The sequence below is a fragment of the Sylvia atricapilla genome, chromosome 7 (genome assembly GCF_009819655.1).
Source record: "Sylvia atricapilla isolate bSylAtr1 chromosome 7, bSylAtr1.pri, whole genome shotgun sequence".
Taxonomy (NCBI): domain Eukaryota; kingdom Metazoa; phylum Chordata; class Aves; order Passeriformes; family Sylviidae; genus Sylvia; species Sylvia atricapilla.
In genome coordinates, this window is record NC_089146.1 from 7,992,069 (window position 1) to 8,016,610 (window position 24,542).

Genomic DNA, 24,542 nt, shown 5'->3' on the forward strand with positions numbered 1-24,542 from the left:
TTGGTATTTATTTTGAAACCTGCATTTCCAGAGCTATGTCATTTCACTGGTGGTTTTTTGTTAATGCTGAACTCCGGCCAGGTACTCTGAACAGGTCCAGCTTTCTCTTGACTTCCTCCTGCTATCCTTCATCACACCAACAGTTTCCTTTATTATTCTTCTGGCTGTACAGCTTATATAAAAGCCTGACAAGTGTGAGATGAGGGATTTAATCACTTACTAGCCCCAGAGAAAGACAGCAGTGGTCCAGCTTGGTAGCCCACAAGGATGAGCCATAGATGAGTTATCCTACTGAGGACTCAAATTAGAAATTCAGGTTCAGTTTATTGAGGTTTGTGTGGGGATGGAAACAAATGCAGTGATACAAGCAGTAACAAAAAAAAGTTAAAGAGCCACTTTCTAAGAACTCCAGTGCAGATGGACCTGCAACAATGCAAAGAATTAAAAGCACCAATACAGCCTTGGGCTTCAGAGCTGTAACTCTGAAGTTTAAAATGAGATACAAGTTCAAAATGAGATAGAGAGAATTTAAAATACTGACTGGCACATCCACTCTATAATAGAAGTATCCAAAACATGAGAGAGAGGACTAAAGTGCCAACTGACAGTTCCATTTATTTAAAATACATAAAAGAATATTCCATTGAGGAAAAAATCACTGCTTCTAGAACTACCAGCTATGGAAAGACCAACCTGTGAATAAGGCCACTGCTTTAACTTCCAGAAAGCTGAAGTGTAAAAGTAATGACACGTAGAAGATAAATATGAACAAAGCATAGCTCAAAAACCAAATAACTTGATTTTTGTATTAGCAACAGCTACACATTCAGCTAGTTATGGCAAGATAAAAGCATTAAGTAATTTCCTATAGTTAACCTCAGTAACCCAGGGCACCAAAATAGGTCAGTCTGCAATGCTTTCATTTAAATACATGTGTTACGTGCTCTACGTCCTCTAATTTTTCTTTGAAGCTTTTGCAGGGAGCACATCAGATGTCTTGGGCACAACACCCCAAACTGAAGCAGTCCTTTTGTTCCCAAACAGCATCTGGGTCTGGAGGGGCCTCTGGAGGTCACCCTGTCCAAGCCCCTGCTCAGGCAGGGCCCCCTACAGCGGCTGCCGTGTTCCTGTACCTGGGCAGATGGGGAGCAGTGCTCTGCAGCCCCTCTGCTCAGCACCGTGCTAATTAGCAGTCTGTGCTAATAGGTACCCTTAGAGAGAGGGAGCAGCTGCCTAGAACAGCCTTGCCTCCTGTCTGAGAGTTGTTAATTGCCTTCAAACGTGCTGAGAAACAAACCTGTTCCTCCTCTGGTGGAAGCACAGCTTCATCCTTTAAGTACTGCAGACTGCATATCCTGCAGCTATTGCTCTGGATAAACTTTAACTTCTGCACTTCCCTATGCCTTACCCCTAATTACCAAACCATTATCAAAAGCCTGTAAAACCTTTTAGCTATTCAAATTAACAGTTAAATAAATGCCCTGGTTCATAATGCATGAGAAAACTGAGTTCCATTCCACCTGTTAGAACCTACATGGGGTCGGTATTATTGCAAAGGATAGGAGTGACCAGATCCTCACCTTGGCAGATTAGGCACAGTAAATAAAAACACACTTCAATCCCTTTTGCAGTCTTCTAAGAGGAGGTTATGATTTGTCTGATGACTGCAGTGTGCACAGTCTTGATTATACACCTTGGGTTACAAGCTCAGCATGTGCCAATGCAGCTTGAAGGGGGTGTCCTAAGAAATGCTCTTTTTGAGAAAGATTGTGCTAAACATCCTACACAAGATTATGTCTTGTGAAAATGGTGAAAGTGAAATGCAGGTAACATTTTGGGCTTCAGCTCTCTCAATGGGGCCAGAAGAGCTAAAAGCACAACAAACTTGAGCAGCACATGGATTTGGTGTGGCATGTAATCTGTAGAGTGTGCTTCCCTTCTGTGATGCAGACAAAAATTCAAGGTGCAAGCTTTCTGAACAGAAGCAAAAGAACCGGCTTTTCTTTGAAGCCTTCTATGTACAGTCAACTGTTTTAAACGTTTAACTTACTCCTTCAAACACTGAATGCATGTTTCTCCCCTCACTGAGGTGCTCACATTCCCACCTTCCTCCTCCTCCACTCTGGCAGGGCATCTTGTTAATTAAACAAAGATGTGCACAGTATCTTGCTAATTAAACAAAGAAATGCAGGTAAGGAGGCTGCTCAGGCTGCTGGTCTTGATGTTCCCATTAGCTGAAATTGCTGCTGGGCCTTCAGGCTGAGAAACCAAAGCAGTGAAGCATTGTCACCAAGGCATTGACTGCAGCACAGGATGCGTGAAGCGAATTGGAGCGAATTGGCCGTGCTAATGACACAGGGAGAGCTCAGCCAAAGCTCAGAGCTGAATGTGTGTACACATCTGCAAGGAGAAGAGGAAACCTCCATTACACAGGCCCAGCCCTGGCCCTCCCAGTCACTCTGTCTTGGGATTCAGCTGCTCAGGGTGGGAGGGGTGGGGATCATTTTGTTCTTTTCTGAAGCACACCCTGCAAGGACAAGACTGCTCTGTCCACAGGCACTGCCTCACCAGCACTGGCAGGGCAGCTCTTCCAAACTGCACTCCTGCTTGGGGCCCTCCCCCCACAAACCCCCACCAGAGGCACTACAGGGATACCCCTTCCTTCCCACCTTCCCTCCACCTGCAAGGCACACACAGGAAGCTTTGCTCTCCTGTTCTTCACCCTGCAGGCACATGGGAAAAGCAACTGCTGGCAGTCCCAGTCTAACTCTGGATCCCCAGCTTTTCCTAGGCTTGTGAAGAGATGTGTTCTCAAGTGTTTGCTTAAGTGTCTGAGGTATGTCTGAAGAGGGACAAAAAGGGGAAGAATCAGGTTGTGGCTCAACCCTCGTGCTCCAGGCTGGCTCATACATACCACAGTATCGATCTCCGCGGGGCCCACCATCCGAGACACCTCATCAAACTCCTCGGGAGACATGGGGAGCAGGTTTTCTGGGGACTGCAGCCTGGAAGGGTGCCTGATGGACAACAGCAGGCATTAACTGTCACTAAAGAAATGAGGCACAGCTGAGCCACTGTCTGGCTCCAAGGGCCACTAGCCAGGCCGCTTGTGAGGAGACCGGGCTTTGCCAAGCCAGCCTGTCTTTAAATGAAAACTCAGACTACTCAGGGGTGCACATCCTAACCAAAGAAGTCCAACAAGTCTTTGAGAACGTGCTTTTCAAGAAATTACTAGCCAGTACAACTCCCTGCAAGTTTCTAGAGTTTTTCCTAAAAATGATGTTTTGAACACAGTAGTGCATTAATGGGTTGTGATCAGATTCTCAAAGAGGAAAGACTTGACAGGGCACCTACAGCTTGAATAGCATAAAGAGACATGGACTACAGCTAAAATCTTATGAGGAGTTCTTAAAAATCCAGCATTTTTGTGAGCACTTACACTTCAGATACAGAGATTAACTCAGTCTTGATGTAGCCATTTCCCTTGGGACCATCCAAATCCATTGGCTCTGGTGCTTCAAGGAGAGAAAAAAAAGCTTGTGGGTTTTTTTTTAGCAAGTTTACATCACATTTTCATCTTTATTGTACCAAAAATACAGCCTATGACCCAGATAATGTGCAATTCTCTCTGTCATGTATTTCACAGCACTGTAGTTAATTCATTCCATTTTTAGTCAGTTTTGCCTGCTCTCCTACAGAAAATGGCAAAGAAACCCCTCCCATAACCAGTCATGGTCAGGGCTGTTAGTGGGACCCTACATTTCTGGAACAGCTCACGTGACAGCTGAGCTGGAGGGCCAGGAACCATTAGGGGGTTTCAGTTTTTGGTCTGATTAGGTCTCATGTTGTGCCTGTTTAAAAACAGGCCTTTTCTTAACCTATAAACGTAAGATAGGCTGCAAGGCATTCAGGCCAACTGCCCCCTGTCTCTCCATGCCACAGAAATGGTGCAGTGCCCCAGCAGCTCAGGAACAGCCAGACAAACTAAAAGCTATGAGCACTCACCCTCCTTAGGCCTGGAGTAGTACTTGCCAAAGGCATTGTCCTTGGGGATGTTGGGGTACAGGAAGCGCAGCGGGTTCTCGGGGATGTTCTCGGCTGCCATCACTTTGTAATTGCGGATGATGTCGGGGAAAGTCACGGCTGAGAGCTCCTTCTTGGTGTACGGCTCTACCGAGTGGAACTGTGGCTCTGCAGAGGAGACAAGCAGCAGCTCTTAAAGCTGGTTTTAAAGCCTTTTTCTGAAAGTGTCCAGAAAAGCTGCAGCTGCTTCCACAAACTCAGAGTTCACATGAGCAAAAGCCTTGCCTGGACGACACCTACAGTGCTGCAGGAAGTATTTAATGCCTGTCAAAGGGAGCAGAATTGTTCTGTGGGTACAGAGGCATGGGGGGATAGCACACAGCCGTGGCTCTTGGTGTGTTCTGCATTCAGAATTAGTGTGACTTGTCCATGGAAATCAACTGCAAAATTTCATTAAGTAATTAGGTTGTGCTGCCTTTTTAACCTTCTTCCAAATTATGTAATTCATACTCTGCTGCCTATTAGTAAGTTTGGTTGAAATACACCACTTGAGGCTTTTATGAATCATCAAGAGAGACATACATATAAACCTTCCTGAATGCTCCAGATACTATCAACCTTCTTTTGCTTAACTTTTGGATGTGTCAGGTATGAAGGTATCAAGGGGAAAGAAGTCACCTAAGTACATTCAGCAGTTTCTCTTCCACCTGCTGCTGGTTTTGGGCTCACCAAGGTGAAGTGTCAGCAGCTGCGCCGTGCTGGCAGGTGGGGCTGTGTAATGAGGGTGATAAAGGGAGAGCCCTGACTGGCTACAAGGGAGGTTTTAACTGTTGGCAGCTGTGGTGCCTCCAGGCTTCACTAAGAGAAGATGAGACACTAGCTCAGCTCACTGAAGAACCAAGCTCTTTGTTGATCGTTTTGGACTAGGGGAGGAAGGAGAACTACTTGGAAAATGAAGTGAGTACATAATTTACCTGGGGGGAGTATGGGAAGGAAGGAACAAAAGTTGTATTTGGGCTTGGAAGGAGATGCAGGTGTGTATGTACTAAAGGCTGGGAGAGAGCTTAAGGAGGCAGGGTAGATAGTGCAGGCAGTTTTTCCTACTCGTCTTCCAGGCCAGAAGCAGGATCTGGGAAGTGCTACTTGTCCTAGAGTTACCCCAAGTATGGTGTGTTCCTGCTATTGCCTGTGCCCTGCTGTTGCCAGGGGTGCTGTGCTGGTCCTCAGAGTAGAGGAGAAGGGCACAGAGACTTCTTGTTCTGATGCAAGCAGATCAACAAAGGTTGTCTGTTGCTGACTTACCATTCTGAGATTCCTCTACCCAGGTAAAGGTGATTGCTCCCTCCCTGCTGCTTTCACTGAATCTCAATAAAAATGTTCCTGGGCTCTGGTCCTTCAGCAGAGCACGTTCCCTCTCTTTGCTGATGAAGCCCACAATGCAGCTGCAATGTTGAAAAGAAAGAGCTGAGTTACTCCCCAGCATAAAACCTAAGCTGTGCTGGGCTAGCTAGGAAAACTAAAAAGCTTTCCTCACTTAAAAGAGCTGCAGTACTGGTGAAAGCCTGATAGAAGGCCCTGTCCTGTGAACAGCTGGTAGCAGGACTGACTGGCTGCAGTCAGGTGGTGATTCATGCCTGTGGCAGCCCAGAGTGAATCACCACAGCTTCCCTCAGCACTCTCACTTCAGCCTGGGGGCTTATACAAACATCTTTCTGAACTTGGAACAAAATTCTCCACTCTGCTGTCAAAGCTGAGCTGTGGGAGGAGAAGGGAAGTTGCATGTGTGTAACAGAGTCAGATCCCAGCTAGCAGTTAGTTTTAACTTCAAAAGTATGCCAAGGAAGAGTTGTTTCTCCTTTTTGACTGATTAAACAAACTCTGCTAGCTGCCAGATTACATTATTACAGGTGTGGGGTTTGCTTTGGGCCTTGAGCATGTTTTCTACAGGAACTGCTAAACTTTGTGACTTATTCACTGTGCTCTCAGCAAATGTTATTACATGGACAAAGAGGCTGGTGTGGTCATATTAGAAGATTGATCTGGATAGGTACTGGGGAGGGAGCTGTTCAAGTCAATACCAGGGTATAACCCTGGCCAAGCTCCAGCTGCTTGGTTTTGGTTGGTATTTTGCTTTTGTTGTTGGGGGGCTTTTTCCCTCAAAGGTTTTCTCTGCTTCTCATTCCTCAAAACGCTCCATCAATAATGATCTTCAGAGTACTGTGACTGTCCTTGTGTGCATTAACTTAAGGAAAGTCGGATTTGCATAAGAAACCCCTAAACAATCATGATTTTGCTTAGAATTTCAGATGCTGTAAACTGCCCTGTTTTATGGGGTTTCATTGGTGTGTTTTGTTTGATTTAAATGCCATGCTCTAAGTAACAAATGTGTTCAGTAGTCCTGTGTATAAGGGAAGTCTGCTGCCTTCCCATCTCTCAAGTATGAAGGCAAGTGTTCCTGAGTTTGTGTTACTTACTCTTTTGTATACAAGGGGAGTCTCTGCCATTCAAGCCAGTACCAAATCCACATGTAATCTCAATCCCAGAACTGCCACTCTGCTTCAGTAACGGTGACAAATATTCCCACTGCACTGCAGCCCCCTCAGCACAGAAAGGAGGAGGACTGGGGCAGGAAAAAAAGGCTTGTACTGCACAGGGCTTTGACAGAACTCTTCTGGAGCTGAGGGGGTAAAAATGTGATGCCCACTGCTGAATGCAGCAAGGCAAAGCAATCCCGCTGCTGCAGATCCTGTAGAAGTGTGGGATATTAGGATGCTCCACTGTGAGTGTGCTGTTTGATGAGGTTTCATAACGTGGCTAAAGCTAAAACGCAGGATTGTGACTTTGGATAAGTCTAGTTTGGGCAGAATTACTTCCAAAATCGGAAATCCCAGAATAAAAAGTTTACTAAACCAGTATTAAAGGGCAAATGGAACTGTGTTCCCATCTGGCAGAGTCCTTCTACTTCGTAATGCTCTTAAATAAATCAGTGAAGTCTGCCGGGCTCCTGGCCCATGGTACAGGCACAGTCATTCCGAGTCTGCCTGCTGCCACCTCCAGGCAGCTCACAGTAACTCCCTTCGGGCAGGGAGTTTGGTTTTGGGGTTTTTAAAATGGATAACACTATGACTTATACTTCAATTTTCCTTGGCTGAGTTCTAGGATGTGGAAAGAACTGACTTACAGTGGGAGCAGAGGCAAAACAAAATCTAATCTAACACTCAAAGCCCTACTCTGTGACTTATATGGGACAATTTTGGTCATCTGATGTTCTTGCTTTTAGCAGCTGCCTCATCAGAGGATTCCTCACTACTAGAATTTATTTGCTTCAGATTTTTCTGGTTTCAAGATCCACCCTCTGCACAAACAACCTCTTACCCTGAGGATGCAACTGCTAGCCTAAAAGTGAGGTCTGAGGCAATGATACATCTTTAAAATTCACTCAGGTCTTACCCATCATTCCAGAGACACAGGAGATGTTTCTTAATAAGCTCCAAGATTCCCTCAATCCACAGCCAAAAGGGGAAATTTTTATCATTTATATTTTCCTGAAATTCAGAATATGGAAAGGCAGGGATGGCAGGGGGGAGAACAGGGATAATGAGACATGAGTTTCGTTAATCAGAGAGGAAAGCAAGGTTTCAGTCCTGCCACTCTACCTGTTCTTGTGTTTTTCTCCCTTCTTTTTTCCCACACCCCCCATATTTTCTTATGACACTCTTTGTGTCTCTCCATTCCAGAAGGAATTACTGGTAATGAAGCATGTACTGAATCTTCAGGCAAGAGGCAGTATGAGGAAAAATGCCTGTCTGAGCCTCCAGCACCCACAAATGTGATCCATCACCTCTCACATGCAACAACAGTGGTCTAAGAGCACATAAAAGGCTCTTGTTCCTGCCTGGGTGTTATTCCTATTGGAGTTGTTGGCATGCAAACCCATGCCACTGGGGTTTTGACTGGGCTGGCTAGCAGAAGACCCTTAGAGACACTTTCTGTTGAGACCTGGATCTCAATGTCTCGTGAGGCACCCCTATCAGTGTATTTGAGTGTTTGTAGATCACCAGAGTTTTGCTGTTTCCCTAGAGTCTGCTCCTGGTTGCTGTGATCTCTTACTTATCTATACCAGCTTAGGGTCTAAAGCCAAAAAAAAAGTGAAGAGTCCTCCCGTCTTGCTTCAGCCAGGGTTGTGAAATTCCATGATGTGGCCTTTGTCATCATACTGACCCTCCTGGCCACCCTCTGTTAATCCTCACCCTGATGCAGTTTCCCCTGGTCTGGGAAATGTCCTTCACTAAGATACAGAAGAATTGTTCATCTTGCTGGTTGTTTTGTTTGCGTTTTCTGTAATAGCCAAAATAGAGACCTATTCTATTAATAGCAGCTGCATTAATAATAATGGACATGCTGTGTTTGCAAGATACATTTTTCCTATGGAGTTTACATGGAACAAAAGCAGTCTCAAAATCATCTACTCCTAGCCATTGCAAGGTCTTTTTCCTCCTGCTGCTACTTTAACCTCACCACCAACGCCTCCCATGACCATGTAGAATAATAATTTTGGGGATGCTAGAATAATAAGGGGATGCTACTAGAAAAGTAGGTACCTTGGGGGGAAACAAACAAAAAAACCCTCAACAAAACCCACAATAAACTAAGATGAGGTCCCTCTTCCACCTCAGTTTTTAAAACTGTGTGCATACCTTGCAGAATCTTGTCCAAGGAATAAGGCCATCCTGAGGTCCTCCATTTGTTGGCCCTGAACACAATAAATATGACTTCAGTCATATTCCACATGTTACTAAGTAGGGCTAAAAGTACTTAGAAAATCAAGTTCTGAGTGTTTATTTGGAAGTCAGCTGTTGGATTAAGAAAGAAAAGGAAGGACAGGCTGCTGTGCTTTCACAGCTACTGCAGGGGAGGTTGCAGAGTTCCCCTCTGGGAGTCTTTACAATAACCAAACCTGTGTGAGCAGCCCTTGCATAATGGGAACCAACCCATGCTGACACTTTCTGTGCTGTGCTGCACCAAACACTTGCCAGCTTTTAAAATGCTTCCAGGAAGGAAACTGAATCCTTGCCCAGTTCTTGCCAGCATGATGAGAAGACTGCAGCCCACAAACTCCTCTCTTCTGCAGGCTCAGCAGACCCTGCAGCATCTCTCTGAGATTAAGCACTTTGCTGCTTTGATTCTGGTGATTTGCAGGCTTTTGCCACAGAAACTCCTAGGTCTGCCCCCACCAGACTCCTCTTATTCCTGTTGCAGTTGTTTCCTTCAGCCTTGTTTTTATGTCCACAGTGTTTCATAACGATATCCAAACCACAAGAAAAGTCCTATGCCGGGCCAACAGTTACTGGAGCTTTGCAGACCCTGACTGCAGTCAAAGCCAAATTCTTCCCATTAAAGATCACGTTATGGCTTTCAATAAATATGCTTTTCTCTGCCATTTTTCTAAAAATGAACTGGGTTAGGGAGCTTGTTACTGCTGCTGTTAAGAGATCAAGATTCTGTCAATTTTCACGCTGCAAAAGCAGCAGCCAGGTAGTACCCTGGCACCCTGCTGGCTCTGTCTCCTTGCACTGAGGAATCCTGAATTTACAGTGTTCAGCAACCAGGATTTTTTTCAGCTGGGTGATATTATAATCTACAGAGAGAAGACTGAAGTAGCAACCCTGCCAGAGCTCAACAAAATCCCTGCAGTTCTGAAATGCATATATGCCATAGAAATGTATCACTGGTCTCCTTATGTTAGTTAATTAAAAAAATCATTCCCCTTGTAGAAATTCGAAAAGTAATCTAAGAAATTAACAGCTTTTTGTCAGATCTTATGTCTTGGAGGAATTAGAGAGTGGAATGCTGTACTTGCCAGCTAGACACAATTATCTCAAATACATTTAAATATAATTTTCCCCTGAAACTTAAGGTTGGTGAAATATACTGAATCGACAGTATTTTTGATCTAGAGTCTACTGTGCAAAATCAGTAGCAGTGTGAAGTGCCCTGCCTATTCAGGCAAACTGCAAGGAGCTTGGAAACAAAACCCATCCACAGCTGATGAGGCTTTTATTAAGGACACTCATGTAGGAGATAATTCAGTTTGATATCCTTTAGCAGTTTTGTAGTGTTTGCATGCTGATACTGCAACTGTGTTTATGCAGAGTGAAGCCCCACTGCAGCTGGGGGCATGAAGTTAACATGAATGGAGGTGGATTTAAAAACAAAACCCAAGGGATGCCAAGAAACATCCACTTCAAAGACTGACTAAATGTGTTACTTCAAAAGGCTGAATTAGGCCCAGTCTGTGTTGCTCTAAAGCATAAAACTCCCAAGTTAGAACTGCAGATTTTTTTTCATGACACGATCTCATTGAAAAACTCTGCCATACTGGAAAGTGGAAAATGCTTCATTGCTACAAAGCTATACTGCAGAAGGGGGAAAGCTGAGAGAGGAAAGGAAAACTTAAAATGGGTTGCAGAAAAAGGTGCAGAACTAGCTTCAATTCAAACAGGCCATCTCTGATGAAAGCAGACCTTACCAAGAAGCTTCTCCCCCAGCATGCTCAGCTGATCTGCATTAAGTCCTCTCTTTGTTACAGAAGAAAATTGCCAACTGAGAACATCAGAAAGCTTTGACCACTTTGCACAAGGTGGATTCAGGAAGAAGGACAGGTTCTAGAATGGAAGAGAAAAACGCAAGCTATAGTTAACAAACATTAATTTTGGAATGCCACTTGAATTTTTGTATTGCCAAAACAAACTCCAGACTTAAGAAGGGATGTTAGCTTGAGACAACTCTGCAGAGGCAGGCAGCTATTCCTCCAGGCACTCTTTACCAGGAAAAGCAATCTCTGGGGCTCTGGGTATGTCTTCTCCCAGCAGGCAGAATTGCTGGATTACTCAAGTGCACCATAACTGAGTTCTTGAATGTTCATTTGGCTCCTCACTGTGTGCTGTATACCCTGAATACATGTATACCACCTTTATGTGAGTTTCAAACATTGCTCTGGTTTAGGTAAGGGATGTCACTGCTCCTCTCTACACCTGAAAATCATTAAGAGTCATCTGCAGAGCTAAAATGCAGCAGCCACTTGGAAATAATGCTTGGAAATTAGACATAGTACCTGATAAAATGTTTTTGTTTTTGTTTTTTTTCCTTGCAAATACCTTGGGATCAGTAGACAGCATGTTGAACCACAAGATAGAAGCCCATCCACTGGGTAGCTGGCTCACATTTGAGATCACAACAATGGGAAGGGATGTGGTCTGAAAGAGGCACAAAAGGAAACATGTCAGGTTACCCCGCACTGTTTCCACAATCCTCCTTGAGATTATCCACAAACTCATTTGTTTTAACTCCCTGCTGGCACAATTTTGACTTTCAATAGAAGTTTGTATGTAGGGGAGAAAGTATGAGGAAATACTGGAAAGACTTGGGTGACTTTTGTCTAATAACGACTTCGATTTAGTGTCAGTTATGACAGCACTGAAAGTGACAGCAGAGTTCATAGACTGCTTCTGAAATAAATGTAAACTGATAACCAACTCTGTGATTTAAGCCCTCTAGGTATCAGACACTTTGCAAAGCACATCTATTCTTATTTACCCAGAGATCTGACAGAATTCTCTCTTTGTGTCTATACAGAACTGTTGTGAAGTGTCATTCCTATAATTTGAAATAACTGAAAGAACTCGATATCCCAGTACTTAAAAAACAAGAGAGAAAAAAGATTATCAGCACGAATGACACACAGGAACTGAAGCCCATCTCTCTGATCTAGGACTTACCTCTAGGTCTATTACCAAACCAGGCTGGCACAGCTGTGTCTCAAAACTCAGAGAGTGAAGCTCTTCTGTTACAATGAGAGGACCCTTCAAAAAAATAGGAAAGAAAATTTTTGAGGGAGTGAAAATTCCTAGGGTGAAGTAATGGGGCTCTACCATGGGGAAAACACCTTTTTGCCCACGGTCACATGCTCTAGACCTCAGTAAAAGCTTATAGGTCAAAGTCAAGTGACAGTGCTGACGTCCTAAAACTGCCTCTCCAGGCATATTTTTTTGGGCTTTTTGTGGCTACTACCTATAAGCCATATAAAAATCTCTGCTTGCCAGGAAGCCCTGTTAAAGGCAGATGCCAGTGTGGGAGAGTCCCTCACTGCCATTCTGGCAGTAGTTCTCCTTGCAAAGTCTTCCTACATGGATCACTTTGTAGAAACACTGAACTCCTCTCCTGTCATCTCTCATCCCACGTGTGTCTCCATGGGTCTGAGCAGAGAGCATTGTCTTAAATGAATGCCTTGCTAGTATTATGGTAAGGAAAGGTTAACTTAGAAAGGAACAGTTAGTGCTGCTTACCTCATTTGTTCTGCTCCCTGTGTTTTTCTGTTCTTTCAGTTGCTGCAAAAGAACAAAAAAACTGTCACTTGTTTATGGCAGCCACAAATGGAAGTGGTAGAGGAGGTCTGCATGCTCCACTTGCTCAACTGTATGCAAACTTGCTGCACTAGTGTCTGACTCTATTTGGTTCTAAGCTGTGGGAGCCAAAGAATTAAACTGTAGGTAACTACTACCCTTTTATAAACTGTTCATCTGTGAAAAAAGATATTGCACAGTTATTATGCAATGCATTTATGCAAGAGACCTTTAAAGAAGAAGCAGTATGAAATCAGGATCAGATGGAATACTGGTTTACCAAAGTACCCCTCTGAATTGGATGATAAACTCAAGGCAGTCTCAGTTCTGGACAATGAAGGTGGAGTTCCACGTTCCCTGGTTCTGGACTTGCATTTTTCCTTTCTTGTTGTAGTGATGGAACCACTCTGTTCCCTCACAATCTGCAGATCACAAATGCTGTATTGTCTGCCCAAGGCACTGACTTTCTTGAAGCTGTGCACTCTTTGACAATTTTCATCTTCCAGACTCAAAGTTTTTTAACCAATTCCAGACTTCCCTACCTATGGACCTTCTTCTGAAAGGCCCAAACCAGCCTTTCTAGAATTTTATAAACTTCCTTCTCCAAAGAATCCATTGCAGCATAAGCTGTATGGCAGCAAGTACTCTTGTTTGCCTTCTTGTCCCTTTTTCAGTGACAAGCAATCACATTTTGATTGAAACAGGCAAAATATCTTAAAAAGGAAAGAACAAAGAAAAAGGAGATATAATCACAGTTCCTCTTTACACAAAAATGAATAATGACTTCAATAACAAAAACAGTTTGTTTCCTTCCATGCTCTACTACCAAATTAAGTGGTTGTATCAAGTAATAGAAAGAAAAAAACAACCCCCTACCAAGTGCCTGAATTCTGCTGCTAGACTTCCATTAGTAGATTCTTCCATGTTCATTACTTTTGTATTTGTTCCCAAAATATTAAATTTCCTGAATCTACACAGAGAGAGAGAGAGAGAAAATGTAATTAAATCTCACATTCATTGAAAGAATCTAATGTTAATATATCAAACTCTGATGCCACATACCCTTTGACTGAGTTCTTCTCTGTTACATCTCTGTCAAGGAAAAAAAAAAAAGACAAAACAATCTTTTAAATATTCTGCCACAGACAGAGAAAATATGCATGTTTTAGTAGCTGACAGCCCTGATTGAGAGCTGGTAAAATGCTTTTGTGAAATTCTTGTGCTAAGGACGAGGCAATTGGTTCAGGCAGTCAAAACAAATGTTGTGGTACACAGTGTTTTACTGGGCTTGATATTGCTATGGGGGCTTTATAATCAAAATTAGTACTTTCTTTTACTACACAGATTTTAAGTCTTGCTCTGTGGGAAAAATACAGTTCTGCCACTCTAAATCTGCCTTTAAACTTGTTGAATAAATTGCTGCATCGCTTGAATTGGTTTTCCCAGCACTTGGGACTCTACTGTATTCTATCTAGTGCACTTCTCAAAGCCTCACCTCCCACAACCACATAAGAGTTTCTTTTTGCTTCTTCACAATTCTGTGCAAGTCTGGACCCTAGAGCCATTTCAAGTGAACAAAATTACTTGGCTGGGAAGACAAAAACCCACTTGCTTTCTTGAAAGCACAGTCCCTGCCATTATTTTGGACAGCCCATCACATTTCTTTCCCTGCCCTTGAAGAAAGTGCAAAACTCACCTGAACTGCTTACAAAATATGAAAGATTGGTACTCATCTGTTTCAACTGCTGTAATTTCTTTTTCTGATTGAGAACACATCCTATCTTACAGGTAGGCAGATTATACCCCTAATTCAAAGATAGCTTGAGGATAACTATATTCCTTACTAGACACTACCCAAAAAGCAAGGGATTCTAGAGATGTGACTGAATTATGTGATGAGGAATGGTGGAGTCCAGTTCTACACTGTCACCTCATGCTAGTCCAGGTGAAACACCCCAGCAGAGTGGCTGTTTCCCAGGTGCTGCCCTGTGTCTGAATTAGTGAGCTCTCCTCTGTGGAACTGAGGGGGGGACCCGAGGCTATCTCCACTTTATGACATCTCTGGTGGCAGAGAAAGATTTAGAGCAAGGGAACGGGTAAGGAAAAGGGAAGGGTGTACCTGCTGCTGCAGAGAACCAGCCTGCTGCTGGCCTATTCAACACTTACATGACTGCTCTTGGGTTTCTGAGTGTGGGGAGTGTTTACCATTACATCAAAGGGATGAAATAAATGCAACATACTTATCAAATAGAACTTTCACTTTCAAGTTGTAGTTCAGTTCCTGCAGTTTCACCAGCAACCTGGAAAGAGAAGTTTGGGGTTTTTTGAATGTCAGCATTTGAAAAATATGGGTTCTCTCCTATTGTGTTGCTTACCACAGATATTAAAGCACACTTGGGGGCCACATGCAGGCTCCAAGCTTGCTTCATATCAGACAGCATTTAGAGAGGAAACTAAATGGGCAAATGAGTTACTCTTTGGCATGACAAAGCGTTCTGCATTGTGTCTTTTTGCTGTTTGGTTGTGTTTGTTATATACTTGGTACACTCCACTTCTAGGAAAGGCTAAAAGCTGAATGTGAGTTAAGCTCTGTCAGAAGAAAGCCCCTGCCCATGGCACTTCCCTCCTCCTGCCCTCAGCCCTTGGGCTGCAGGGCAGGCTGTGCAATCCTCTTGGCTGCAGGAAGCCAGTGACAGGAAAGCCTTACCACAAAACAGGAACAGGGGAAGGGAAAACATACCTCAGCTTCACAGTAAACTGCACTCCTGTCTTCAGGACTAGTGGTCTCTGAGGATGGGTTGGCATGCAAGGCTGCCTCTCTACCACAAAGGAGCTGTGGGAACAGATTAAAGGCACTAGATTTATCTGCGCTGTTCTTACATAAGAAGCCACATAAAAGTGGACTTTAAAAGAATGCTGATTTACCAGTAATACTATATACACTTTATTCACTCAGTTTCAGTCTATATAGAGGTGTGTGAATTAGTTCGTTTCAATTGTTTCAATGGGGCTAGAAATAGTGATTTCATAAGTGCTGGCTTTTCTGCAATGCACTGATGGCTTGAGGAGGGCGATTGCTACATCCCACTTCCCTGAAATCAAACAGCAAAGAAAGGAATGGTGCAAGTGGGGACTGTTTCCCTGTTTGCCATATGTGGGGCTTGCTGAATTTTTACAGTGACAGTGTAACAACACATGCCTAAGGGATGGAGACACTAGCAGAGGATTTGATGGGGGCCAGCTAACCCAACAAAACCGACTTCTGGTACACTCCAAATTTTTTTCTGTGTGTTTACAGAATAGGACTCTGATCTTCTGTGAGGCAACTACTATCTACAGTAACTTGTACTATAAAGTGGTACAGAGGCAGGGCTGGCCTCCCTGTGCAAGAGGCCAAGACGTGCTGTGACAAAGGACTGGAGAATCTAGAGTATATCTATCTTAGGCACAGCTTGATGCAGATTGTTTCTTGCCTCTCTTCACTTGAACTTCGCAGGGTTGAAGCTTGAAGTGAGAAGAGGACTAACAGACTGGGAGTTTGACTCTGTAATGAATGTGTACTGCAGCAAATCTCCTGCTAAGTTCAGTAATAACTGAACACAAACCCTTTTCACAGGCCTGAACCTGTGGAAATTCTAGATGGGGTAAATCTCAAAAACGGTAATTCAGTTTAATGTTTGACAAGCTTAAGAAAACTTTGGAAAATGAAAAGATAGTATGCAGGAAATACTGAGGGAACAGTAGGGAGGGTGCTCTTCATCTATTTATTCATGGTAACACCAAAAGATCCTTATGGTCTATTACCTTTGGATGAGTTGTTGGAAAAGCTTGTGTGTTAGGTCCTGCAGAAATTGTTTATTTTTTGTGATGGGATCAGGGTCGTAGGTAAACTTCTGTTCCAGTTCCTCAAGCTTCTTGAGCTGCTGACGAACTTGCTGCAGACTTTCAGCAACAATGGTGAACCTACAATTGACACGATCTTATTACTTTGAGCATGTTTTTATACTGTACTAATGCAGAGGTACTAGCCAGGTGACTGTCCCTGAGGGTGTGACAGTGCCTGGAGTACGCTTTGTGCTCAATGGAAATGCGGTGAGGTAAAAAAATGAATGTAGTTATGCTGAGACAGAATGAAAATGGGGAATATAAATAATCAGTGTATTTCCTAGCTGTGGTGTTCCTTCATAACATGGTTTAAATGTGGTCTAACAAAAGACTTACCAGTTCTGCAGCTGGTCGAGGCAGGCATTGGGTGGCCCACCAATGCATGCTGTCTGCTGCCTGTGCTTCCATTCCACCAGCTCATCATTAATAAGGGCAGCCTGTGTGTGCTCCGTGCTGTGCAGCAGCTGCACTATCTTATTCACCACCTCCTACAGAGAATATGAGATTACCCTGTTCATTAGACATACTTCATACAAGAGAACTAAGTAGTGTTTTAGCTAGTGCTCATCTGTTTTGCAAAACTCTGCAAAGACCTCAGCTCAATTGACATTAAAAAAACTTTCCTACTGCTAATTTATGTCAATTCAATGAAAATGAACATGTGCTTAAGATGAAGAGCTGCTGACTTCTGAAAGAAAACTTGAACACTACCTTTCTCTTGCAGTCCAGTGATAAAAACATGTGCTGGAGATTCAGCTGTTCTTTCTTGTATTCTTCCTGAGACATATTATTTGACTCGTGTTCTGTAAAATAAGTGCAAATTGTGAATGTGAGGCTGAAGGATGAGTGGGGGAAATGCTGAGGCGAGAAGGGCACAAATACAAAAAGCAAGATTATGGCTCATTGCTTCCTTTAGTACCTTCTGAACGTGTCCCTCTTCTGAGGGACAGTCAGCCCTGCCAGGTTGTGTTGGAAACCAAAGCCTTTTCTAGAACAAAGAATTCAACGACAGAGACAGAGCTGAACAACGAAACCAATGTGGACTCTGTGTGTCTCCCTTGGTACACAAGAGCCTACAAAACCTAAAGCTGGTTTGGCATTTGTGAAACATCACTCATTAAGCTGAATGGTCACAGAGCCTACAGGGTTTGCTACTTCTAGTGGCAAAGGGATGTAAAGGGCTGATTCTAAAATGGGCTGGAAGGGATTCTAAAAATAATGCTGTGTTAACAAGGAGGCTCTCTTACTTAGAACAAAAGACAGATGCAGAAATTTAGGTTTCAGTGTGAAGCAGAGTTAATCAACAAGGGACATTACCAGTAGGTTTGGATGTGCATCATAAGGCTCAGTGTCCTGACCTGAAGAGCAATTTACTCTGATAAACTATGTACAATAGGGGATGTCCTTGAAAAATGACTCACCTCTGTTCTGCAGGGTCTTACATTTGAAGTCATATTCATCTTGCATATCCTCCAACATCTTGATGTCCTGCTCCACATCCTGTAATGCACAAGTGAGGGTGGCCACAATTATTTAATATTTTCAAGTAATGCAAGACTTCATCTGATTAGGAACCGCCTGGTACGAGCCCTGACAGACATGAAGTCCAGTTTTGTAGCAATGCTTTTTCCTGGAACTCCCTAACAGGAAATATTCCTAAATTTTATCATCTTCTATTCCCCCTTCCTCCTTCTCAATTAACTGAAATCTGTTAATTATTAAATATCAAAATGCCCTTGTGGTCCAGCCATGAAGTTCACAAAGTTGTGGAGAGCCTTAGGCTACAGTGGAAAAACTTGGAACAGCACATAGCATTTTAAACTTTCAAATTCTTACGTGCTATTTGGAGAAAAGCTTTCTGTTGTGACTGTATTTATTAAGACAAACATCTATATGTTTAAAAAAGTACATCTTCTAGTTAGCCAAAAACTGGTCAGTTACAATTTAAGAGGTTCTTCTTCCTTGGTTGCTAGTAATTCAGATGGTTAAAATGCTTTTGTTATTAAAGTTTAGGGACAAGGTACTTCCTATGTTCAGGCAATCCCTGGTTTGTAGATTTGAAAACCCCTACCTTACTTTTATTTGTCATTTTGTCAAGCCTAACATCTGTGAATCAACAAACACTACTGAGAAAAGTTACATTATACCTACTGTAACACTGCTTTTCACAGCCTTAACTTTGGCATCAAGCTCCTTCTGTTTGTCTGGCATCCCAGTTGCAGTGCTCTGTACACTCCCTACTTCCATCTGAGGGAAGAAGCAGAACAAGTTAAAACAGAGTGAAAAACAACTTTTTTATTAATGTAAATTAGTGGCATTTGTTGACAAACAACCTGAGGAAGCATGGCTTGTTCTGACAAATCGTACTAAAATTTTGTAGTATTAAAAAAAATCAAATCCAGGTGAATTTGAAAGAAACAAAGTATTTAGTTTGGTAAATTGCCAAAGGTCCCCCATCATGGATTTAACTCAGTGGCAGAAGTGATTGCCAAGCTTGATTGGGCTTTGGGCATTCCAGTCTAGAGGAAGGTAAATGATGTCTAAAGTCTTTCCCAATCCAAACCATTCTGTAATTCCCTTTCCCTTTTCGATGACCCACATTTATTGCATACTGGAAATGCAGCAGCAAGTGTTTTATGTCATGTGCCAGGGGTGAACAGCTGTGCTGTGTGTCAGAGTCACACTCTGAGAGCAGCTGCTTTGGACACTGTTGCAAAGGGCCCCTTGTTGAAAGCTGGTGCCCAAGTGCTCTTCCCACGCTGCACATTCAAAGCCTTGCTATAAACTGAGGTATTTCAGTATAGTAAATCCACATGCTTGGTCAGTCATCATTTTATTTCTACATAAGTGGAATACAGCTATCTATACATTTTGCATGCCTTTCCCAACTGCAGAATTTTTACTGCAAAACAATTCTTGCAAAGGAAAAAAAAAATGGTTAAAGCCAGAGAACAGGTGATGAAGGAGAAAATATGGCTTTACCTATTATTCAGAAGGAAGAAAAGGGCTTCAGTAAAAAACACCCCAAAGCACCACGAAAAATAGAAAGAAATACTTGGAGACAACTGGGAAGGAGAATGATGCATCATTTTTCCGGAGCTAGTCCAAAGAAGGGTGCTTGGCTGCTTAATAAAGAGTAAATTGGGGAGTAAGATGCAGAAGAACAAACGTAAAATCTTACTGGATACATGAGTTAAGCACTAATTATTAAAATGAAATCCAATTAGCACATCAGGCTACATCATACACAGAAGCATTAAAACAATGTAAAAACATTTTACATCACTCAAGAAATAAAAATTATTTCCTGGCCATTTTCCTCCAAATGCTTCATTCAGCAGAAAAAAGCCATGCTGTCCAGCTGGTACATTTCAGTGCTCACTCTTCTCTTTTTTTAAGGAACCTCTTATTGGGAAGAGAGAGGATATCCTGTTTCCCCTGCCAGCCTTCATCCACTTCCCTTGTTCCAAAGAATAGGAAAGAGAACATATAACTGCAGCAGACATTTCAGGACTGTTACCTCATTGGATGCCTGGGCAGAGTTCAGTATTTTTCTCTCTTCTTTCAGACAGTTGTGAATGATCATTGCCATGTGTATTGGGTCTTCTTGGAAGTTATCCTAGCATTAGAGACACAGTCTATTGTTAAAGTCCATACACATAATTTCTGGTCCTTCAGCAACTTTCTTACTGGCCAAAAAAAAAAAAGAATTAGGGAATGACCCATGCCTCAGGGAAGGCACTGGTCATGGCCTGCTCCAGGATTACAGGGTGTGACAGCCAGAGCCACCCCCAAGAGCAAGTTTCCATTGTAGTTCATGGGCATACAAAGAGACAGGACTGGACAAAACAACAGGAAAGGGTAAGAGACATTAATGGGAGAGGTGGGATACTACCCTACAGTCCTAGAGAGATCTCATCCCTCAAGAGCCACCCTCCCAAACCTTGGTACAGCTACTGGTTTAACACTCAGTCCAAGCTGGATGCAGATTCAACCTTATTGTTTTACCTGCACACAAAGCTGTGGCGATGTGCTGTGGACTGAGTACTGCCCTGCTCTGCTCAGCATCGTGCTACCCTGGGGGCTTTTATTTTTCCTAGAGTTCTCAAACTGCAACTATGCTGATAATTTAACTGCAACTTTCTAACTGTAGCCAGTCAAAAGAAAAACGGAGCAATGCTTGAATTCTGGCCCTGCTCTCACTGCAGGGTAGTTGCTTAGAGGCACCCAACTGCACTGAAGCAAATCGAGCAAATGTATAGATACAGAACCCAGGCGTACCTGAAGATTACGTTTGCTTTTCCTTATGTTGTGCTGCAGCAAAAAGTTGTTTTCGATCAAGAATCTACTAAATTGATCATCAAGCTGTGACAGCAGGTCATGGAATAACAGTGTAGCAAACGATACATTGTTGGCCGCATGTTCCCTAGAATCAGTGAAAGCATGCTTGGGTTCAATACACTTCCAATACAAAAGCCAAGAAATACATACAGGTGTACTTGATTTTTACACCCCAACTCCAATTGTAGACTATGCAAGTACTGAGAATTACCTTCAAATGTATGCCAGTTTCATTCTCTTAACTTTGACTTTACTTTCCTTGATAGAGAAATGTTGTTTCTCTATTATTTTTGCCACATTCTGTTCAAATTCATTCTTATTCCATGCACATCAGGAACCTAAAAGTGACCCTGATGCACGTGCATGTTGTACCACTCCTCAAAGACACTCCACAGAAAGTCAGGCAGGGGTTTAGAGTCCTCAAAGAGTGAGAGACTGATGCTACCAAGGCAGTAACTAATTGGTCTTAAAGCTACTTTGGTTCTAGACTACTGAGAGCATTATGAGCAAGGACACTCCAGGTATCAGGGCCTTCTAGAAAGCCCTGAAGAGAGGCAGGAACACAGGCTGGAGCACCCCCACAGCTGCTGAAGCATCCTAGCAGCAAAGGATCACCTAGCTGCACGTGTGAGGGCACTGCTTATCACACAACCCAAAGCCTAATTCATTTCTGGGCTTACCAATCCTGGTTTTCCAGCCACTGTGCCAGGTATTGTCTGATCTCCATTGGAAAGCTGTCATCATATAGCTGGTGAACCTGCTCCAAATGCTTGGAATCAAGTTGCTGCAGCTGATACCACTGAGTCATTCTGAAGAAGGGGTGAAAACAAGTCAGTGTAAATGTTTAAGTGGTATTTGACTGAAGAGGTGAAAAATAACTAATTTAAAGCTTTCAATAACATTGACAAAATGGGAGGATGTGCTGATTTTGGCTGGGACAAAGTTTATTTTGTTCACAGTAGCTAGTATGGGGCTGTGAAGGATTTGTGCAGGAAACAGTGCTGGTAACACAGGGAAGTTTTTGTTGCACTGAGCAGGGCTTACACAGCATCAAGGCCCTTTCTGCTCCTCCCTCCACCCCACCAGTGAGAAAGCTGGGGGGGACACAGCTGGGCAGCTGACCCCAGCCGACCAAAGGGACATTTTGCATGGTGGTGTTTGTCTCCCCAAGCCACTGTTAGGTGTGATGGAGCCTGGCTTTCCTGAGATGGCACAACACCTGCCTTGTGTTTTCCCTTGTGTACATGGCTTTTGCTTTACCTGTTAAATTGTCTTTATCTCAGCCCATAATGTTCACTTTTACCCTTCTGATTCTCTCCTCATCCCACCGTGTGGGGAGGAGGGAGAGTGAGTGACTGGCTGTGTGGTGCTTTCTTTTTATTCTTTTCCTCTGAACCCATTTTCATGCCATTTAGGCTACTGCTAGTGTTACTCCTCTCTTGCTTTGCAGAGATATGGGAACGAGGACCTGTGTGTTTGATACTTGTATTGTGCATAACTGAGATCCTGAATATGGAGTATCACCTTTTGTTTGTGCAGATGTCTTCCCCATCACCAAAAGTGTGAGTGAAAAATTAGAGAGCCCTCTAAGTGCCCATTTTCAGTTGCTATTTGTGTCCACACTTGCCTATTCTGGAAATGGACTACATCTCAAGTCACTTTAAATGGATAAGTACTCGAAAGATGATTTTTCTACGTGTTTTAGTTCTCATGATCATATTTTCAGGCTAAATTCAAGTAACCTGTGCAGCAGATAAAGGGTGCTGAAATGAACTAACACTGTACACAACAGCTTCTCTCAGTCCTAACACTTGTGACAGTGGCTTTAGCTCTGAGATGTGGTCTCTAGAAGCAGATCACTCAGCCTTCTAAGCTGCAGGTTATCACCTTGTAGTGGAAATGGCATGTAAAGACGTGTCAAGGTAACAGCCCAGGCTGAGAATACCAGCGGTGAGATGCAAATCCACTCACATCATTGTTTCTTATTGGCTGCCTATCTATAAGACCCAAACAGAAGAACAGGGCAGCATCAGGGTAAATGTCTATCTTCTATGCCCCTTCCTACCAAATCCTTTAGCTGTTATATGCCAGTGCCCTCAGCTGCTGAGTGGTGTGTAGTAGGTGTGAGAAGCAAAGGAGTTAAAAATGTTGTTTAAAGTAAGGGCTTTGAGTCTTTTGATGTGTGCGCTTTTCAGATTACAGCTAACGCAGCATTTGAGTGCTGTAGCAGTCCCAAAGAGGGAGACTCCACGGCCTCCCTGGGCAGCACAGCTCCAGTGCTCTGCCACCCTCAATGTAAAGAAGTTCTTCCTAATGTTGAGGTAGAACTTGTGCTTTAGTTTGTGGCCATGGCTCCTCGTCCCGTTGCAGGGCACCACTGACAAGAGTCTGGCACCATCCTCTTGGCACCTGCCTTTAAGATATTTATATGCATTAATGAGATCCCCTCTCAGTCTCTTCTTCTCTGGACTAAACCAGCCCAGCTCCCGCAGCCTCTCCTTATAAGAGAGTGCTCCAGATCCCTCATCATCTTTGTGACCTCTGCTGGACCCTCTCCAAGTAGCTCCTCGTGTTTTCTGTACTGAGGAGCCCAGAAACGGACTCCAGATGTGCCTCACTAGTTCTGAGCAGAGGCGGCTGATCACCCCTCGCGGTCTGCTGGCCACCCGATGCACCCCAGGATTTCTTCCTGGCCCTTCTCTACCTCCCCTCCTGCCCTTCCCGGGGGATCGCGGCCGATCCACGCGGCGCGTTTCGGGAGCAAAGGGCGCGGGCCGCCGTCGCTGCCCCCGGCCGGCCCCTGCCCGCGCTCCCCGCGGCCCCGGCCGGCTCAGCCCGCGGGTGGGAGCACCGCACCTGTTCAGCAGAGGCTGCCCAGCGATGCCGGAGGCACAGGATCGGCGGGATCAGCGTCCTGCGGGGACAGGGGTCCGCTTCGAGCGCTCCCGGGCAGGGCAGGTCTGGAGGCGTCGGGGAGTGCGAGCTGCGGAGAACGAGCCAAGGGCTCGACTTGGGAGCGGACGCAACAGGCGACAGAAGAGCAGGGGCGTCCCAGGAATGAAGACCGCGAGGAGACACCTCCTGTTTCCCCAAGTGCTAAGACACCAAAGCGCAAAGCTCGGTGGGTGTCCCGCGGGCAGAGGCAGTCTGAGGAAGCGACAGCTTTAGTTACAGCGGGCATTGACCCCGGCAGCCCCCGAGGAGCGGGCAGTGCCCCGCAGTGCCGCCCCCAGCCCCTCACGCCCGCTCCCCTCACCTCGGGTCCAGCTCGGCGGCGCCGGCTGCGCTCACGGAGCCGCGCGCCCCAGTGCGCAGGCGCGGGGGGCGGGCCGGGGGCGTTCCCGGGCGGCGGCCCCGTCACGTGACTTCTGGGAAAGGCGGCGGGGCCGGGAGGGCGAAAGTGAAAGCGGCTGAGGGCGGCGGAGGGCGGCTGAGGGCCGCGGGGGGGCTGCGGCAGCTGCGGGTCCTGGCACCGGCACCGGCACCGGCACCCCGGCCCGGGCGCCCATCAACTGCAGGCGGCTGAGCGTTGTCGTCCTTCCTTTCCGTTTTCTTTCCTTTCTCTCCTCTTTAAGCCTTGGTCGCAGGGATGCTGTCGCTGTGTCGTGGTCCAGGATAGTTTTATTGGGTTTTGTGTGGTGTTTGAAGCCGGCAAAGACTGGGATATTGATGTCCAGGCTTTGCTGCGGCTCTCCGGGGTACTCTGAGCCACCTCCCTCCACAGATGGAGGAGACGGGTCTTACTTCATGAAAGAAAGAAATAGGAGGTCTGTTTGGTAAACTTGGTGGCTCGAAATAGTAGGGAGTAGTAGTAAATCTATAAACATGGCTATGAATAAAAGCTATGGAAGAAGGTAACTGAGAGTTTTTATGTTTTTTTAATTATGATCA

General features: G+C 44.4%; 2 protein-coding genes across 3 annotated transcripts in view; one reads left to right on the top strand and one right to left on the bottom strand.

Moving 5' to 3' along the window:
• Positions 1-595: 595 nt before the first annotated feature.
• On the bottom strand, positions 596-23,969 carry STAT1 (signal transducer and activator of transcription 1). Of its 2 annotated transcripts, XM_066322543.1 has the most exons (25): positions 23,908-23,969; positions 23,508-23,798; positions 21,332-21,460; positions 20,592-20,736; positions 19,831-19,929; positions 18,462-18,557; positions 17,732-17,810; positions 17,022-17,113; positions 16,647-16,798; positions 16,230-16,388; positions 15,166-15,258; positions 14,666-14,725; positions 13,488-13,517; positions 13,302-13,395; positions 12,369-12,410; positions 11,802-11,885; positions 11,181-11,279; positions 10,553-10,688; positions 8,721-8,776; positions 7,474-7,568; positions 5,326-5,465; positions 4,006-4,191; positions 3,440-3,515; positions 2,915-3,017; positions 596-2,400 (listed from the first exon to the last, which is right to left on the bottom strand). In XM_066322543.1, exons 3-25 carry the CDS (start codon positions 21,457-21,459, stop codon positions 2,377-2,379), a joined length of 2,268 nt encoding a protein of 755 aa, XP_066178640.1. In that variant the 5' UTR covers position 21,460; positions 23,508-23,798; positions 23,908-23,969; the 3' UTR covers positions 596-2,376. The 2 variants fall into 2 exon arrangements, with proteins under 2 accessions (XP_066178640.1, XP_066178641.1); XM_066322544.1 differs by lacking the exon at positions 23,908-23,969 and having other exon boundaries at positions 23,508-23,880.
• Positions 4,860-24,542, top strand: part of MYO1B (myosin IB) — a 200,390-nt gene continuing 180,707 nt past the window's right edge. Inside the window, exon 1 of the mRNA XM_066322539.1 lies at positions 4,860-4,980. The gene's annotated coding sequence lies outside the window, so the exon portion shown is untranslated. The remainder of the gene's footprint in view (positions 4,981-24,542) is intronic.

What these genes read in the sequence shown, in the direction of transcription:
- STAT1 (XM_066322543.1), bottom strand. Translation starts at nt 21,459, where the DNA reads ATGACTCAGTGGTATCAGCTGCAGCAACTTGATTCCAAGCATTTGGAG. An exon ending in CTGTGAAAAGCAGTGTTACA is followed by an intron (nt 17,811 to 18,461) that starts GTAGGTATAATG and finishes TGTGCATTACAG; the next exon opens with GATGTGGAGCAGGACATCAA. An exon ending in CCGCGGAGATCGATACTGTG is followed by an intron (nt 2,401 to 2,914) that starts GTATGTATGAGC and finishes TTCTCCTTGCAG; the next exon opens with ATGTGTACACACATTCAGCT.